The sequence below is a fragment of the Prunus persica genome, chromosome G5 (assembly GCF_000346465.2).
Source record: "Prunus persica cultivar Lovell chromosome G5, Prunus_persica_NCBIv2, whole genome shotgun sequence".
Lineage (NCBI taxonomy): Eukaryota > Viridiplantae > Streptophyta > Magnoliopsida > Rosales > Rosaceae > Prunus > Prunus persica.
Genome location: NC_034013.1, coordinates 326,709 through 344,902, shown reverse-complemented (window position 1 = coordinate 344,902; position 18,194 = coordinate 326,709). Strand labels below are relative to the sequence as shown.

The 18,194-nt window shown below is 35.2% G+C and overlaps 1 protein-coding gene across 1 annotated transcript; it reads left to right on the top strand.

Annotated features, from left to right (window-relative positions):
- Nucleotides 4,397-17,024, top strand: LOC18776036 (tRNA uridine 5-carboxymethylaminomethyl modification enzyme MnmG). Its single transcript, XM_007209799.2, has 13 exons — nt 4,397-4,833; nt 6,850-6,998; nt 7,389-7,480; nt 8,495-8,608; nt 9,506-9,836; nt 10,643-10,822; nt 11,687-11,767; nt 12,044-12,262; nt 12,442-12,584; nt 13,589-13,755; nt 15,371-15,588; nt 15,759-15,851; nt 16,488-17,024. Exons 1-13 carry the CDS (start codon nt 4,629-4,631, stop codon nt 16,686-16,688), a joined length of 2,193 nt encoding a protein of 730 aa, XP_007209861.2. The 5' UTR covers nt 4,397-4,628; the 3' UTR covers nt 16,689-17,024.

Here is an 18,194-nt window from a genome sequence, read left to right as displayed (position 1 = left end):
CTTTAATGTGGAATGATTTGATATCTCATGATCCACGGAAGCTAAAAACCCCAAATCTTGATCTTGCAGCACATGATCATTGTGTTGCCCTTTTCGAATGAAGTTATGCAACACAAAGCATGCATTTATAATCCTAATTTGTGGTTTAATGTTGAAAAATGAAGGCTTACTCAGTATACTCCATCGCTTTTCAAATAACCCAAATGACCTTTCAATTACATTCCTTGCAATTGAATGGCACAAGTTAAATAACTCTTTATAATTTTGAGGCCAATTGTTTCCAGTCCATTCATATCTAGTTCCTTGATAAGCTGCTAAAAAACCAATTCCATTAGCATATCCCACATCCACAAGATAGTACTTATAAACAATAGAAAAAGTTTTAAAGAATTGTTAGTTATTTATACCTAAATTTTTGGGTATTTAACAAGTAGTATAATAAATTACCACTTGGAACTTGAAACGAATTATCTCTCGCTAAAGCATCTCGCAAAACACGAGCTTCAGAAGTAGAACCCTCCCATCCGGATAGTACATATATAAATTTTAGATATGGATCACACAAACTCCTAAAATATTGGTGAAAATATCGCCCTTTCTATTTCTATATCTTGGTCTATCCTCAGTAGACACCATTACTGGAATGTGAGTTCCATCAAGTGCCCCAATACAATTCTAATGACATAGAAGAAGAAAAAGCAAAAATCATCTTAAGATAAGTGGTAAATGTATAACATGAATATAATTTTTCATTTTGTCCAAACAAAAAATATTCTTTTTTCTTTAGTAATAAAATTACCTCAAATATTTCCACTTGTCTCTTTCTGAACCACCAATAGCACATGACTGAAGTTCCAAATATTCTTGACTTATTCTCATCATTGCACGCAACACACCATTAAATTGGCGACTAATTGTTTCCTTAGAACGATAATAGTCAAAACCAATGACCCTAAACTTCAAGTTGTGAGAAAGTATATTTAGGAATATAGCAATGGATTCTTCAATAGAAACATTTCTTGTCCGAGCCAATCCACCTATTTCGTGCAAAATCATACATAAACTCTTAAATGCATTCTTGCTGACTCATAATTGTTCAATACAATCAACCTCCTTCCCATTATATAAACGGTTCAAGCGACATTTCCTTTCTTCATCCCAATCACGTGAAGGCTCTTTAACCAAATAATTTTCATTACACCATGCGACAACAATAGCAATCATAGATGTAATGGTACCAAGAATAATTGTCATTTTCTTCCTGTTTTCTTCTTCATCTCTATCACGCTTGCGACTTAAGTGTGTTAAAAAGTTATCTACATCATCACCCGCCATACATGTTTATATGTATAAATAATCTCATTATGTAATCTACTTAACTTAAAACCATAACAAAGGTTGAACCAATTGATGTCAGATAAGACTATAGCATAAAAAACTCTATAAGTAAAATTGATCGGTTTGTATACTAATTCATAGTCACACTTATATGAAAATTTTGACTGCAAAACTCATGAAGTAGATAAAGCATGAAGAAATGGACTACATGACTTGTCTTTTTATGCTTGGAATAATGTGCAAAGTAGTGGAAGTCGATAAGCACACAAATTAAAACATTTTTAAACTTTTGAAGCATATCACAAAGAAAACATTCAAACTTCGTTATGAATTTTGAGACATAAAAGTATCATATTATAAGAAGAGTAGAAAATGATGTCTAGATAGCTGAGATTACCTTGATAAGAAGAGCCAATACTCTTGTCAAATTGAAGGGTAGAGAGGACGAATACTAGAGATAATGTATGCTGTCATCATATCAAAAGGATAAGCAAACTAAATAGCATACACAAAAACCACTAACACACCTAGATTATTGAAGAATCACTTAACACACTCATAATATTGTACAACACTTACATACATAGAAAATTATGCTCATTCTATTATATGTTTTTCTTTCAGTAAACTTTTTCATATGGTCAAAGCTCTCTCAAATACTAACATTTCACTCACTGAAAGAATACATGATATTCAATTTTTTTCCTTGTATGCAGTAGGATTACAAATAACAACTTCACTAGAAGAATACTTATTCAATTTTTCCCTTTTATACAATACAACTATTTAAGACTAACAAGTACACCAATTTCTTCATGTCTTAAGGTGCAAAAATCTTTCCCCTATAAATTATTTAATGTAAAATAGCTATAATCCAACAAAAGAATCAATAATTGATCTCATTGATCACAAAAACCGAAAAAAAAAAAACTTGTAAACAAACAACATATTATATCAAAACTCAAATTCGTGCCCCAAAATTAGAATCAAGAAACAACCAATGCAGCAATGAAAAGGAGAAATATATACACTCATTGATAGAGAAGAGAATGATAGCTGAAACTTTTACCTTGATTGAAGAGTCAAAATACGCTTGTTAGATTGAAAGGAAGAGAGGAACAAAACCGGAGTGATGAGGCTTGCTGCCATCATAACAAAAAGATGAGTTAAGAGACATAAAATCGAATGGCAACAAAACAAATGGAAAACTAAAGTTAGATTTGCCCATCTTCTCTCTCTGTTTTTGTCTCTCCTTGTAAAAGACGTAAATGAGGCCTGCTCTTTATTGAGAAGATTTGAGTGCGCTGAAAATCTCAATTCCGGCTCAGTCGAGAATTTCACAATTCCATCTATATTCATAGAATTTCAACTCAAGATTTTGGATTGGGAAATCTCGAGATATTTTCCACGCATATTTTGCCAAATTTTGAGTTCAGTTTGCCAAACGGAGGACTTTCCCTTTTCCACACTTCAAATCCCGACTTTTCCTAAAATTACGAGTTATTTTACCTCATCCAATGGATATTTTAATTAACTAACTATCGAAGTTAAATAATAAGGGAAATAGTGTTGTTTTAGATAAAGGTTCACGTATCGCACATTGCCTCACCATTCAGAACCCAATAGATCGCACTCACGTAAAGTACTCTTTGGATAAGTATTTAGGATAATTAAATCAATGAATATAGGGATTAGTTGATTGGGTCAACATTAATTAAAGAGTTAATTAATCACATTGATTTAATAAGATGTGAAATGAGCATGAAATATAAACCGGGTTCCAAGGCCTATTGGGCTTGGACCCATTTGAACATCTAAAGTTAAGTTGTATGTGACAACTTAAATTGAGAAGCCCAACAAGTCCAAGAAACATAAGAGGGCCTGCCACACCATGTGGGTATTGGGTTTGACCCACCTCATGGGAAATGAGGTCATGTGATACCCAATTTAAGTAACAAGGCTATATAAGCCAAGCTCTGACTTAGGGTTCTTTAGGGTTTCACTTTGTACAAGGCAAGAGGAAGAGATAAAATCAAGGTCTTCCCTTTGTATACAAAATGGCTAGCCATTACAAGAGGGTTGTGCTAGCACACTCAAGCCTCCCTTGTAATCTCATCCTTCCAAGGAGAAGCTTTAGTGTGTTGAATTTGGAGGTTGCATCCCTTGATTCAATTTGGTGAGAGCTTATCCAAGGGAAGCAAGATTTGGAACTCAAGCATCCCATGTGTGTTGTTGGTGACTTGCCTTGCGACTGCAGCTCCTCATACTCACTTGTTGACCAATGGCGGTTTCCGCTTTCGTTTAATTTTTATTTAATGTTACCAATAAAAAGGATGGGCTAGATACGGGTTGTGTTGGGGCTTTTTGAAGGAGGCTTGATTTTTTTTTTCTAGGCAACAATCAAGGTTTTTAAAAATAGATAAGATTTTCAAATCTTGTTCAAATTTTGATTTTGATTTTTTTGAAATGTTCACACAAAAGAAATTAACATATCATAATATCAGTCCTGATCTCTTGGACCACAGGAGTCCAAGAGATTGTGGTAACTCACCGTTAGATATTAATCTAATGGTTCAAAAAAGTTTCTTAAAAGAAGTTCAAGATTGAGTGAACCGTTGAATTTACATCCAATGGTGAGTGACCAAAAATCTCTTGGACTCCTGTGGTTCAAGAGATCGGGACTGATCATAATATACATTAAAGAAAAATAAAATTTTATATTATAAAAATAACATGTATATAAATTTATAGCAAATATAGAGCTCTGGATATACAGTCCTCCTGTTGTGAGAATGATATTATGTAATAGTTATATCAAATTATATAAAAGATTTCATCGGAGCTCTAAATGAGGCTCTATTAACCTCTTTTAGAGCCTCTACTATTGGGGATGTCCTTATATCATAATCATACATAGCTATATTATATTTTATATTAATTAAAAATAAACATATTACTTATTGAGCTGAGTATGGAGATAAGGATAACAATACTATCTCTGGCTCGTCTCCAACCAAGAATTTTTACAATTTAAGAATTCCGTACCTGCCCATAATTTTCTCCCAAACTCTCCCCTAATTAAGATCGGGAGCGGCCGGACCGGAATTTATGCCATCACTAGACTTGACAACGGCTCACATTGTTTTTCTAATTTTCCGCCTGTACCGGTAAAAAACAGAGCAAAACTCATTCATTATCATTACAAATACAAAAATGGAAAAAGGAAAAAAAAAATAGAGCAAAGGAAAGCTCTCTAAACTTGACGACTGAGAGAGACTGAGCAATAGCCAATGGCAACAACACCAGCTTTAACGGTTCTTCATCTCTCTCGCCTCGCCCGCCACTTCCCCTTCTCTTCTTCCCCTCTCCTAACACCTCTTCTCTTTCCTTGTGCTCGTCTCCTTCCCAAGCCGCGTGACCTGCCCTTCCGCCGCAGTCCCTTCTTCCCCTGCAACCTCTCCCGCCGGTTCTCCGTTGCCGCCTCAACCTCTCTAGGTACAGCTCTATTCATATTTCTTGCTTCTTTCTCTGTGTCTGTGAGGAATTTTGTCGAACAGGTCATATGTGTTGTTGTGGAGTGTTTTGGTGCAGTTTCACTTGCTACATTCTCTTTCCAATGGAAAAATATTGTCCAAATTGGAGAATTAGTGACGTTTAGTTGCAAAGTATAGTGTCTTTATGAACTTCTTGTTTTCTCTCTTTGGTTTTGTTGAAGATTATGTGATATGCTCTGTTTGGTTGCTGAACAAAAATGTAGGAAAGAGTAGAAAGTTCTCCAAAGTGTTTTTATTATTATTTTTTAAAATTTGTAAATTTTTTCCATTTCTCGTTATTGGGGTCCTTTGTAAAGCAGAAAAATATGCTTACTTGTCATGAACGCATTGAATCTTATTCTAATAGGTTATAGCACTACTATACCTTTCAAGTCCTCCGTCTGCTGGACTGGAGTGTATGTGCTGCTTATATAAGTTTGAATCTTTCCTCTGGTGTTGATACCTTTTTGGATTAAATGTAAGGGTACATACACGACTATAATGACTGGTTCATGTTCAGTGATCACTTGCGCAGTGGAATGTGTATGACGAATACTCCATTACGTTGTAGAGCTAGAGATGTAAATACACGCACACATACTCCATTACGTTGTAGAGCTAGAGATGTAAATACACACACACACACACATAAGGCAGTTAAGTGGACGATCTCTGGGGAAAGTAAAATTTGGAGCAGCTCTTTGGGCTTCAGTTACGGCAGAATTCAAGGATCTTTCCTTTTCTGATATTTATTTAGATGGGAGGGCAGCTGTGTGTAAGACCTGTGTCTTGGGGAAACAAGAACGGTGAGCAATCCCACATCGCTCGGGGAGGGAAAGGTGAAGTGCCTTATATGTGTAGGCACTTCTCTTCCTAGCAAGAGGCCTTTTGGGCAAGATAGCATTAGCTTGATCCCAAGAACAAAACCGTGAGGGGGGAGGCCCAAAGCGGACAATATCTTGCTAGGGGAGTCGGGTCGTGACACTCTGTGTTAATTTCAGTTAGGGTACTCTGTATTATTTCTTTTTAGTGTGTTAATTTGGGGCAGCTTGGACTGCATAATCCAAACAAGCTGGTGATGTCAACACAATCCTGCATCTGCAAACGACCAATCAGGAACTTCCTTCTTTGTGATGGAAGTATTAAAGTGTGGACCGTAACAAAATTTTGAAAAAAAGGAAGAGTGATGTGATGAGAATTAGAAGAAGGATTCTAAAATACTAAGTCTGGTTATCATTTGAGAGCCAATTTGAAAATTTTACCAACTTTTCACCTTAAGCTTCTGTATGGAGTACCAGTAAGCTTTCCCATTAAGTTCAACAAATAAGCAGTTTGATGTTTTAAACACACAGCATGAAGTGGTTTTGGAACATATGGTTCACAGGAATTTTTTTCTGTATGAGCAGTCTTTGTTTTGCCTCTATTTATTTGTTCTGGACTTTGCACCGCTTCTTTTGGAATAGCATTCACATAATAAACTGGAGAGGAGAGTTCATCTAATTTGTACCTAGCCTCTTCTTGTATTTCCATTTTTCCTTTCCAATCTACCAACCCTTCTTATCTTCATCTGATCTAACTTCTAACTATTTATATATTATGAGCTATTTTATCTTTTATTGAATTGGAATATTTATATATTATGAGCTATTGTATCTTGCTATGAATCAGAATAACTACCTCTCATTAAGCTCCAAACTGATAGACTTATAAAACAAATATTCTACTTCTAAAAGAATACATATTGTTTAGTTGAAGTACAAAACCAAGAGACGTTCTCCCTGAATCTCAAGGAAAAACTTTCTGATCCTTCGATATTTCTGTTGATATTAGAAGTTTAAAACTATAACATGTGTGATTTTTTCGTTGCCCCTGTCTTTTGAACTTTAAGTTGGCCTTTTTTCCCATTCACAAATTTAGGAATTATAAGTATGTATACTAAAGGTTAAATTCAATTACTATATTGTTTCCCACTTCACAGGCCTGAGTGATGATGGGATACTTGATGAAAGATATGATGTCATTGTGGTCGGAGGAGGACATGCAGGCTGTGAAGCTGCCCTAGCATCTGCTCGTCTAGGGGCAAAAACTCTTCTACTGACACTAAATATTGATAGGATTGCATGGCAGGTTTAACTCTAGATTTTCTTGATAACCTCTTAATTTTGATGTTTTATTTAGGACTTTTATTGTATTTCTCAAAGTTAGATGTGTGAAATCAATTTTCATTTTGGATTCTTAACTCATAATTCCACTAAAACGAACAGCTGTAAAATTTAATCATTTACAGCCAGAAAGTTCGTCAATCTTTTTTCCTATTTTTTGGTCTGATAGAAAGTTCATCTAATGAGATGAAATGTTTTGAATACTTCTTGTCAATCACACAATATATATATACTCTCTCATGTGCTCTCACACAAATAGAGGTGTGATCACATTACTTCATGCAAAAGGGCTTAGGTGTTTAGAGTCATGACCCAGATAATTTAAAGCGCTTCTTAATAAAAGTGTTCGATGCAGCCTTGCAACCCAGCAGTAGGTGGACCAGCAAAGTCGCAACTTGTACATGAAGTGGATGCCCTTGGCGGTGAAATTGGGAAAATTTCTGACCGGTAAAGTAATAGAATCTCCTATATTTGGATGTTCTTTGCTGAAAATCTCGAGGAGTATGTTTTTTGCTTGCTCTCGATTTTGCTTTTGAGGATGGACATTAGAAATTTAGAATTGATACTTCACTCCATTTATTTGTTTATTTTTATTCTTCTGTTGTAAATATATATTCAAATAATTTGGACTCTTTCATGTTTTGGTTTCTAAGCAGATTTCTGAATCATTTTGATGAAGTTGATTCAATAAAAATGGCATTCAATAACTTAGTAAGTTTTGGAATTATAAGATTGCATAATTTGTGTAGGTGCATGAGCAGGTTTATGGTATTTACATCATACAAATGGTCAAATGGTGCATACATTAAGAAGGATGGTATAAAATAATTGAATGTTGGTGTAGGTAATTGCGTACTGCAAGCATAGGTTGATTGCAGAGATGAAAAACGAGTGTATTTATAAATAAAGAAAAAAAGTATTTTGAGATAGGAGTATGATCAGAAAATACCAGTTGTCCAGGGTGGGTTGGAAAGTATTGCTTTTTTATTTTGAAAGCCTTTTGGGAGCTATATGTTTGTGAAAGGTCCAATTGTACTTGCATTAGGGGAGAAGAAAATGTTTTAGATACTATCTCAGTTAATTGGTGTTTTTCTTTGTGAACAAAAGTTGTTTTAGAGACTGCTTTTGCATGTGCTAAATCACGAAGCGCAAGGGCATTTTGACATACTCTTTAATTCGGGACGTGAAATTGACCTAATGGATTTTGATTCTTGTTATGGTATGACATTCAAAATCTGGCCTACAAATCTGTAAGAATTTTCTTGTTAATGCTAAAACATTTACATGGTGAAAATGCAAGACTAATATTTAAGGGACGTGCCAATTTTTTATTGGTCTAGCTTTTCAACTAGCTTTTAAATTGTTAAATTTTTTGTTGGTTCTTACTGTTTCAGCTTTAGAATCTCCCATTGTTCTCTTGAGCGTTTGCAACTTTTCCTGATTTTCATTTTTTATGCTTAGGTGCTATTTACAAAAGCGTGTTCTCAATGCCTCAAGAGGCCCTGCTGTTCGAGCATTGCGTGCACAGACTGATAAACGGGAATATGCTATGGAAATGAGAAAAATAGTAGAGAGGCAAGTATTGCTTAATCTCGCTGCATTTCTACTGTCCTTTTTAGTAGTGATAAAGTTGGGGCATCTCATTACAATTTATACTGTGGTTTACTGCACGACGACTTCATGGTCTGGTTCTTGTGGATGTGTTGCAAATTCTATATCATGATTGCTTGAATTGTATCTTTTTTGGGATTATTGTGCTTTGAAATGTAATAGTTTTTTCCTGTAAATGCATGTATTAGCATCGGATTTATCTGCATCTCTTATTGTTGTTAGGCTAAATTTCGAAATTCCTCTATTATTTTGGCTATTTAATCAAGTATTAGACAGCATAATGATACAATTATAGTGGTGCTATCATCATCATATTTTCCTCAAAATTCCCACCACCATGGAGGTACTTGCTTCAAAGACTGGCAAACAACTTTTGTCTCCTGAAATTTCTCCTTGAGTACAGCCAAACAGTAGAAGCTTTTACATAAAAATTTAAAAGCACCCGAGTTGTTTTACATGAAATTAATTTTGTAGTTCGTTTAACCACAGCTTATGGAAGGAAAAAAAATCGGAAAAAACCAAAATGGAAAAAAAAGATTTGGTATAAAAAGATAACTACATGAACAACGATCTAATATGGACCTAATTAGGGACCACTAAGGGCTTGCATCCCAACTGTTAGATCACATATGGATGGTTGATATGTACAACGGGCGAGAGTAGGTGAGATGCATCTTAACCGTCAATATCACACTGAAGACTGATTTATAGTTATAATTATAACACTGAAGACTGCTATATACTTTTAATGATCACAACTGATTTAGACTCTTAATTATCGCACTTATTGTCATCTTGCATATCTTTGTTCGTACGGCTGTTACTTATCTGTTAACTAGTTTGATCTGCTTTGTTTTCCAGCACACCAAACCTTTCAATTAGAGAGGCAATGGTGACGGATATCTTATTAGGAAAAAATGACAACGTAGAAGGTGTACAGACATTTTTTGGGATGAACTTCTATGCTCCTTCTGTTATTCTCACGACGGGCACATTTATGAGTGGTAAAATTTGGGTTGGTAGAACTTCTATGCCTGCGGGAAGAGCTGGCGAATCAGCTTCACTTGGACTCACTGAAAACTTGCAGCGCCTTGGATTCGAAACTGATCGCTTAAAGACTGGAACACCAGCACGTGTGGACTGCCGCACTGTTGATTTTTCTGGATTGGAACCACAACATGGAGATGAAGAGGTCCTTCTATTTAATCCCATATGTAGGTTCAGTATATTGGTTTTGCAATACTCATAATTCTAAATCGTGCTTTATACTCATAATTCTAAATCGTGCTTTATACTCTTGTCATGCAAGTAGTTAGTAACTACATTTTTAATGTCATTATGTGTCCACATGATATAAGGCATGCACTGGACGTGGGTCACGTACTTGGCCTCTCAAAGGATGGAAAGTTCCAAGATAAACACTTTGCTATTTGGTTCTCTCTCCTGGACTAGGCAAAACTATCTCTGCTGGATTTGAGACTCATTACATGGAACCAGAGGGCCTGTTTCTAATCTGACATAGGATAAAAAATGAGTCACTGTCTCCAGGGTAATGGAAATTCCTTTATTGGGGTTCTTTGGTGGCAAATCTGGGGAAAAGACATTTTGAACATAGGGTGTTATTTGGAGTTTTGGTGGTCGACTAGGCATAATGAGATTAAGTGTTTAAGGTTCAAGGCAGACTTTTAGCAGGTGCAATTTTATGATTGTTTTCTTGCTGGAAAAGCAGGTGGTGCAAATGGACTGTAAGGCACAATCATAACTGATTCAGCTGATAGATAATGCTGATTTAGCCCGTATTAAATTAACAATTTTTTTTTTGCATATGTTATTCTTCTTGTAAATTCTCCCCCCACCCCACCCCCCAAATGAGGACTCTAATCCTTGTGAGCAAGATAACAAGAACATTTACTTTTCAATTTTGGCAGTAAATAACCAGAAGTGTCAGTTTTGTTGCCTTTTAGAATTGTGTTCTAAATCTGAATTGATGGTTAACAGGTCAGCTGGTTTAGTTTTGATCTTGATTTCCATATTGAAAGGGAACAAATGTGCTGCTATCTCACACGTACCACAAAGGTCACTCACCAACTAATCAAAGACAACTTGCATGAAACTCCCACTTATGGAGGATGGGTTGAGGCAAAGGGGCCTCGGTATTGCCCTTCAATTGAGGATAAGGTAAGTTGAAATTGAACTAATATCGTAAAGACATTTTTGCTGTTAATCATCTAATCATTTTATATGAAGTGGGCCCTTTAAACCATAAACCATAAAAGAACTACTAGTTTAGACACTTTCATATTTGTTTTTGTTGCAACTAAAACCTATGATAAAGAACCGAATGACGCAAGGACAACACAGAATTTATGGCTTAGTCTCTATGTGAGACCTTCCCCTTGTCTTGCACTGTTTATTTATTTATATTTGATTAATGAAGGCATGTTTCTTATTTTAAAATAAAAAGACTAAAGTCTCTATGTGAGACCTATGTCCAGGGGCAGAAGATTAAGCTGCATTTTACTGTAACTAGACGTCTGGAGTGAAATCTACAGGATATTTCTCACTAATACAATAGCTAGAACTACCGTTCTTTAGGAGGTGAGAAATGGAGAGGGATATTCCAAGTGATTCTCAAAGCCTCCTTTAATAGCATTATGAAATGAGGCCATAAATGAGTGAAAATTTTCATGTGGTAATGCATTTAGTTGTTGCCATTCTGGTTATAATGGAACTCTTTAGTTCCCCCTTTTTGGGTGGCGGCAACAATATATATCAGGCTACCCAAATCTGTATATTTATATTTGAAAATTTTACAAGACTGACTAAAATATTTCTAAGGATCAAACAATTGTAAAAACTAATAAAGGACATGACAAAGTCAAATAACAGACGCCAAACATGGTTTCCAACAATTTTCCTTCTAAGCCATCACTTGTTCAATATACCCTTGTTGAACATTGATAAAAAGATTCCTTGGTAATATTTTTTTTTCCCATTATGAGAAGTTTACTGATATAATTTTGGCCTTATTTTTTGGTTTAGATTGTTCGCTTTCAGGATAAAGAGTCTCATCAAATATTTCTTGAACCAGAGGGCCGAGATGTGCCTGAGCTTTATGTGCAGGTATCTTCTTCTTAGATGAAAAGGAGAAAAATAAATATAAATATAAATAAATTAACTGCATGACTGGTGCCCACTTTCTACTTATGATATCGGTGATATATTTTTTATGTCAATATTTCTCTAATTGAATGCATATAGATCTCCTAATTTTGCCAAATTTTTACCAGATTTGCTATGAGCAGATGATACTTATAATCAATGTCTTATAATGTGTGTTACATAGATGCTTTGTTTAAACTTTTTTTTCCCTATATTCATCATTTCCTTCTCACACAGGGATTCTCAACTGGTTTACCAGAGAGACTACAATTACCACTCTTGAGGACTTTGCCTGGACTTGAAAATTGTTCAATGCTGAGGCCTGCTTATGCTGTAGAGTATGATTTCTTGCCTGCTCATCAATGTTCTCGATCTCTTATGACAAAGAAAATTGATGGGCTTTTCTTCTCTGGTCAAATAAATGGAACGACAGGCTATGAAGAGGCTGCAGCACAAGTAATTATTTAGAGAACCTTTATTCAGTTGATGTATTGTGGAATACAATCTGTCTATAGTTGTTGATGTAATGGTACATTCGAAAGTATTGCATAACATAATTAACTTGGTTAAAAGGAATTTTTTGCTTTCTGGTTATTGTTTATAAAAAATGATTGCTTTCTGGTTCTTTTCTGAAGGGCATTATTTCTGGTATTAATGCTGCCAGACATTCAGATGGCAAGTCCCTCATTGTTCTTGAGAGGGAAAGCAGTTTTGTAGGAACATTGATTGATGATCTGGTCACGAAGGACCTTCGAGAGCCTTACCGCATGTTAACAAGGTAATGATCTCATGAAAGTATCTAAATATTCATAAGTTCATTGTTATTTTCTTTCATACTTTTAGTTTTGATAATCAACTATTGAAATGGCATCAAGCGTATGAGGAGTTTTAAATTTTGTGGGTTGGTTGAGGTTATTGCATATTTGATGGTTGGACTTGATTACTTCATAAGTGGTTACATCAATGTTTTGCAAGATACAAGCAAAACTTGTAAGACTGTTGAATTGTGTAGTTTTAGATTCATCAAAGAAGTGGATATCATCTTCCTTGAGTTGCCAATGGTGTTGAACAATAGGTGCATAATTAGAGGAGGTCACTTGATAAGAAGCAAAAATGAACAGATAGAACCTAGACAGGGAGGGTGCAGCTAGAATTTATGGGGCGTTAAGAAAAGGAAAACCTCTCATATCTATATGGGGTGCTGGAAAAGAGGCTGATGTTCGCCCTACCCTGACTCGAGAATTGTTTGTTAAAGTTTTTTATTGGGTCTTTTCCTTGTGGGTTTATTTTATGACTTGTTTGGAAGATATGCTCATCTATCTAGACATGGAAGTTTTCAGCTTGGGTATCCTTCGTACTATCCAATTGGTTAATATGGTCAAGAAAACCATGTATGTCCTATCTAAGATCTTCCATGTCCTATCTAAGTTTGGGTAAGGTGCTGTTTTCTTTTTCTTTCTTTTTGTTTTTGTTTTGGGTTGAAAAACAGGGCAAAATAGGCAATGTAAATAGTTGGAAGATAATTTTAAAAGGAGAGAGGAGAATAGCTAGTTCAAACTAAATTTATAAGATAATACAACTTTTAATTTTGGTTCTTATGGTGTACAAACGTTCCGAACATGATTTCATATAATTGTTGAGGTTATGGGCTGTGTGATAGTTTGATGTATCTGCTTAGCCACAGTCATCTTTGCGGAAAATTAATATATACTTTATATGTCAATTCTTGAGCTTATTAGTATTAAAATTTCATAACATTGTATCGTTTATTTTCCAACGTAGCCGCTCAGAGCACCGGTTACTTCTTCGATCTGACAATGCTGATAGCCGTCTCACACCATTGGGGCATGAAATTGGGTTAATAGATGATAGACGATGGAAACTCTACCAGGACAAACAAGCTCGAATTTCAGAAGAAAAGAAGCGATTGAAAAGTGTCCGAATTTCAGGTTATCATCTTTATTTAATGCTTCTTATATTTGGCCGCTTCTTTACACCTTTAATATTGTTGTATACTGTTGTGCACTTTGCTCTGTTCAATCTGGCATCTTTAATAAACTATTATAGGAAACGTACATTTTCCACATCTAGTTTACTGAAAGTTTCAATTTGGCCTTGATTTCAACTTCAACTGTTAACCTTGCAATTTAGGGTAAAAAATATTTTTGGTCACTGGGGTTAGGTTCAAAGACAATTTTGGTTACCATGATTTCAATTTTCTCAATTTCGTCATCTCACGTGCAGTCGTTAACAAATCAAGTCCAATTCCTTAATTCTGTCAATTTGAACGCACGTGCTGCATACATACCGGGGAATTATTGAACTTTCACCCCAGCCCAACTATCAGAACCTCATTTCTCTCGCAATTAACGTGGAGGATTAGAAAAGGGGACTTAGGGTTTTTACTAAATGGGAAAAGGGGGCTCAATTTGCAGTCAATTTTGATCCGATTTACGGTTTGTGAGTCGATGTTGTCTCTTTGGTTTCAATATGAACAATGATGCCAACCCTGCAGTTTTCAGTTTATGTCAATATTTTCCTTCCATTTAATTGTCTTAACTAGAAGGAAGAAACATCCATGCAATTTCATTCAGATCTGAAGTCCAAGTAGCTAGGCAAGCATATAATTCACTCTGTTCATGTGAGCATCATGTGGTCCGTATCCCACCTTATGATCTATTATGGGTGTATAAATTTAAAGAGATTTGTATAAGAAAATTTATTGAATGTATCCCTTTCAATTTTGAAATATTTTCAGATCAAAAACAAAAATCTTGAAATACTTATCAAGATAGGCATCCCAACTTGCCAAAACTTAGGGCTTGCAGGTTACAGCAGAAAGTGGTGGGATAGTAACTGCGTACTGCTCAGGAACATGGTTCTCAAATCTGTGATTTGGGCACAAAAGCAATAGGGTCATGTTAGAAAATTTATGGTTCTCAAATCTGTTATGTGGTTGACATTGTTCAAATTGAAACTTTAAAGCAACTTGGGGAGAAAATTTACAATGGGAAGAAACTCAGATGTGGGAAATAACTCATGGAGCATTGTGGTACAAGTGGCTGACTTGTTCTATCGAAGTTATTGAATTAGAATCTCTATGACAGTCTTCTGAAACTTTTAAAACCGTAATCTTGTTATTGTTAATTGAACTCACTCCATGGCATAATCTTCTCTAGTGGTTTTTTATCAAATGCCTGTCTATTTTGTCATTGAGTAACAGGAAAATATGCCCATCATATGTAATGCATTATTTTGATCCACATGTTTCTCTTATAGGAGCAATAGATAAAAATGTGACCTCTAAATTTCATTGCCTTTTGGAATGCTTCTTGCAAAGTATTCATGTCATTTGTTGTATACTTCTTTTTATCATGTTTTAATTTATAAAGTTATTGTTCTCCATTTTTTTGTCACTTAACCATGGTTTCATTCCTTTTTATTTTTTCCCGTTTAAATACTTCATTGAGTTGGGTATAGGTTTAAAAAGTTGAATAAACTGAGATCTGCGGGTTTTGGGATATATAACTGGAACTTTTAGTTATTGTTTTGTACTTCTATCAGGAGGGAAATTGGCTGCTGATGTTACTCGTCTTTCTAGTCAGCCAGTGAAGGACTTTACTACTCTGGAGAGTCTTCTCAAGAAACCACACATAGAGTATAAAGTTCTTGATAAGCATGGTTTTGGGAGTAAACTGTTGTCTAGAATAGAAAAGGAATGTGTGGAGATTGACATCAAGTATGAGGGTTTCATTTCGCGGCAGCAGATCCAACTCCAGCAAGTGAGAGATATTATCTGTTTTCAAGAAATCCTCATTACTACTTTAAATCATGCAACTCACTGATTGATTTCGTATTTTTAATAATCTCAAATAGGATTTTTAGATACTTAGTGATTTTGTATTTTGTTTATCCATCCTCTCATATTATCCAACTCGTGTTCTACTTATAGATGGTCCATCAACAGCATAGACGACTTCCAGAGGATTTAGATTACTATGCAATAACAACTTTATCCCTTGAAGCACGTGAGAAGCTCGCCAAGGTGCGTCCGATATCTAATTTCATTATGGCTTAACCTTTTACCAAAATGCCTAAAACTCTGCAGTATGTGGCAGAAATGAATTATCTTTATTATATTACTGACAAAATGGTTGTAGTTCCAAACTCCTGTTCTAAATTCTTCCCTTTTTTTGGGGTCATTGTACATACATAGACACCCTAATGTAACGACTGGTGGATGAAAATTGGAAGCATGATACTGAATCTGTTACATGATATTAAATCGCCCTGGGGAAATTATGTTTGTTGATGACCAAGAAGATGCACTGATGTAGGAAAACAAACGGTTAAAAAGTAGAAGATAGAGAGAAACTTAAAAGAGATTGATCTGTTTGATACCAAATACATTGAGTCTCGCTAACTCTTGGCATTGAACTCTTAGATTGACCATTGATTTATTATTTATCCATTTGTGCCAACCCTTTTACTACAATGGGCATTTCTCTTCGGAACCAAGTGACCTCATTGTCATACTCGGGTAACAGGCTTCGTCTCAGGCTTGCTTCTGAAAGTGATCTTTCCTCTGTTACCAAGCTGTTGCTCTCAGTATGCATCTTATAGCAGTTGTATATTGCTTTTGTCTGAAAAATCTGGTTTAATCGAAATACCATGTTCTCAGGTGAGGCCGCAAACCATTGGTCAAGCAAGCAGAGTTGGTGGGGTGAACCCTGCCGATATCACCGCCCTCCTCATTATCCTTGAATCTGATAGGAGGAGAGCGCAGGAACAGAAGAAGCTCCAGCTGCTAAATTCTATCAAGACAGATACAGATCCACATGTACCTGAAGAAGTTCCTTTGACTGGGACCCTCAGCTCATGATATTTCTGTGCTTTTCAGAATTGGCATTTGAGTTGTTGTATTCAGGTGTATCCGAAAGTATCAATGTAAAGGAACCACTCTGAGGATCGAGCTATCAGCTGCTGTGTGTTAACTGCAAGTCTGCAACAGAAGTGAAGATAGAAGTTAACGTACTAGTGTAGTTGAAGTGCAACTTTTATATAACATGTTTTCAGGCTATCTATATTCTTAGTGGAAACGGAAACTATCTATTTAGGTGTTCTATTTTTACATTTAGGAAAGTAGATTAGGTAACGAATGTTTTCTTTTAAAATTCGGAAATGCAATAAATCTATCAAACCAATTTTCACTCTCTAATTTTCTCCTCGTGCACCCCCTTTTTAAATTTCTTTTCTATCTTGTGATGATTGGAATTCCGAATCTACCCTTCCAACTGACTGAAGAGACCTCTCTGGCCTGGCCCTTTTTCTTTTCGGTTACACTCATCTGGTCTTCATACATAATTCAGACAAAAAAAAAAAACAAAAAAACAAAAGAAAAAATCTGGTCTTCATACCGAATATGCAACAGATTGTGTTTATTTTTTTATTTTTTTTACAAGCAATATTGGAAAGGGAAATAAAATTTAGGACCTCGAATGTAAGTGTAAATGTTCTTAATCACTTTAGGATTCGGCTACAAGCCCCTTGTATCTGTTTATTTTTTTTTCATTCGGCTACAAGCCCCAGTATTATTGTTATCCGTGTACTGGAAATCTTGTGCTCCAATATCTTTATTTTTTTCAAGAGTTGTATTTGTGAAGATTTAAATCTCTATAAATTGGGAAAGAAATACAATTGGAAACAACGCGTATAAAAAAAACAAAATGGCTTAAAGGAAATGTAAAATTGAGATTCCAATTACCATTTAGACTTTGAGACTTTTCTCAAGCAAATCCCAATTTTGGTGTTCTTGGAAAATTTGAATTAAGCAATGAGTTTAACTTCTTTGTTATTAATCATCTTACTAGGAACTCTGGCTGTATCCCAACCCACACCCACGTCCACATATGCATTGGCGGACTCAGAAATTTTTTAGCGGAGGTGCAATATTGACTAAGTATGAAAAATGGTTTTTCAGAATAATCATTTTCTCAAGATAATTTTTGGCGGCTTTTATTCCTTACACATCAAATAAAAAAACTAGATTTTATGGGATTTTAGTATGAAGTATATATTGACTTAATGAGCCATCATTTTCAGCCTAAATCGTATTTTGCACTAAAACTGATTTTTCATATTTTGATTTGGTGGGAATTTGATTTTCTAGTATTTTTATTTGAATTCAAATGAGGGGTACTTCCTTATTTACATTGTAAACTTAAATAAATAGAGTAATATAAAAATAAATTAAAGTAAAAGGACAAAGACATTTAACATTTCGGAGGAAATTGAGCGATTGCTGAACGAGATGCAACGTAGCTACATAAACAGTGAAGAAAGAGAGATGCTTTGCAATTTTCTAGGACAGGTTTCTGAAGAATTTGGA

What these genes read in the sequence shown, in the direction of transcription:
- LOC18776036 (XM_007209799.2), top strand. Translation starts at nt 4,629, where the DNA reads ATGGCAACAACACCAGCTTTAACGGTTCTTCATCTCTCTCGCCTCGCC. An exon ending in CCTTACCGCATGTTAACAAG is followed by an intron (nt 12,585 to 13,588) that starts GTAATGATCTCA and finishes TTTCCAACGTAG; the next exon opens with CCGCTCAGAGCACCGGTTAC. An exon ending in AGCAGATCCAACTCCAGCAA is followed by an intron (nt 15,589 to 15,758) that starts GTGAGAGATATT and finishes TTCTACTTATAG; the next exon opens with ATGGTCCATCAACAGCATAG.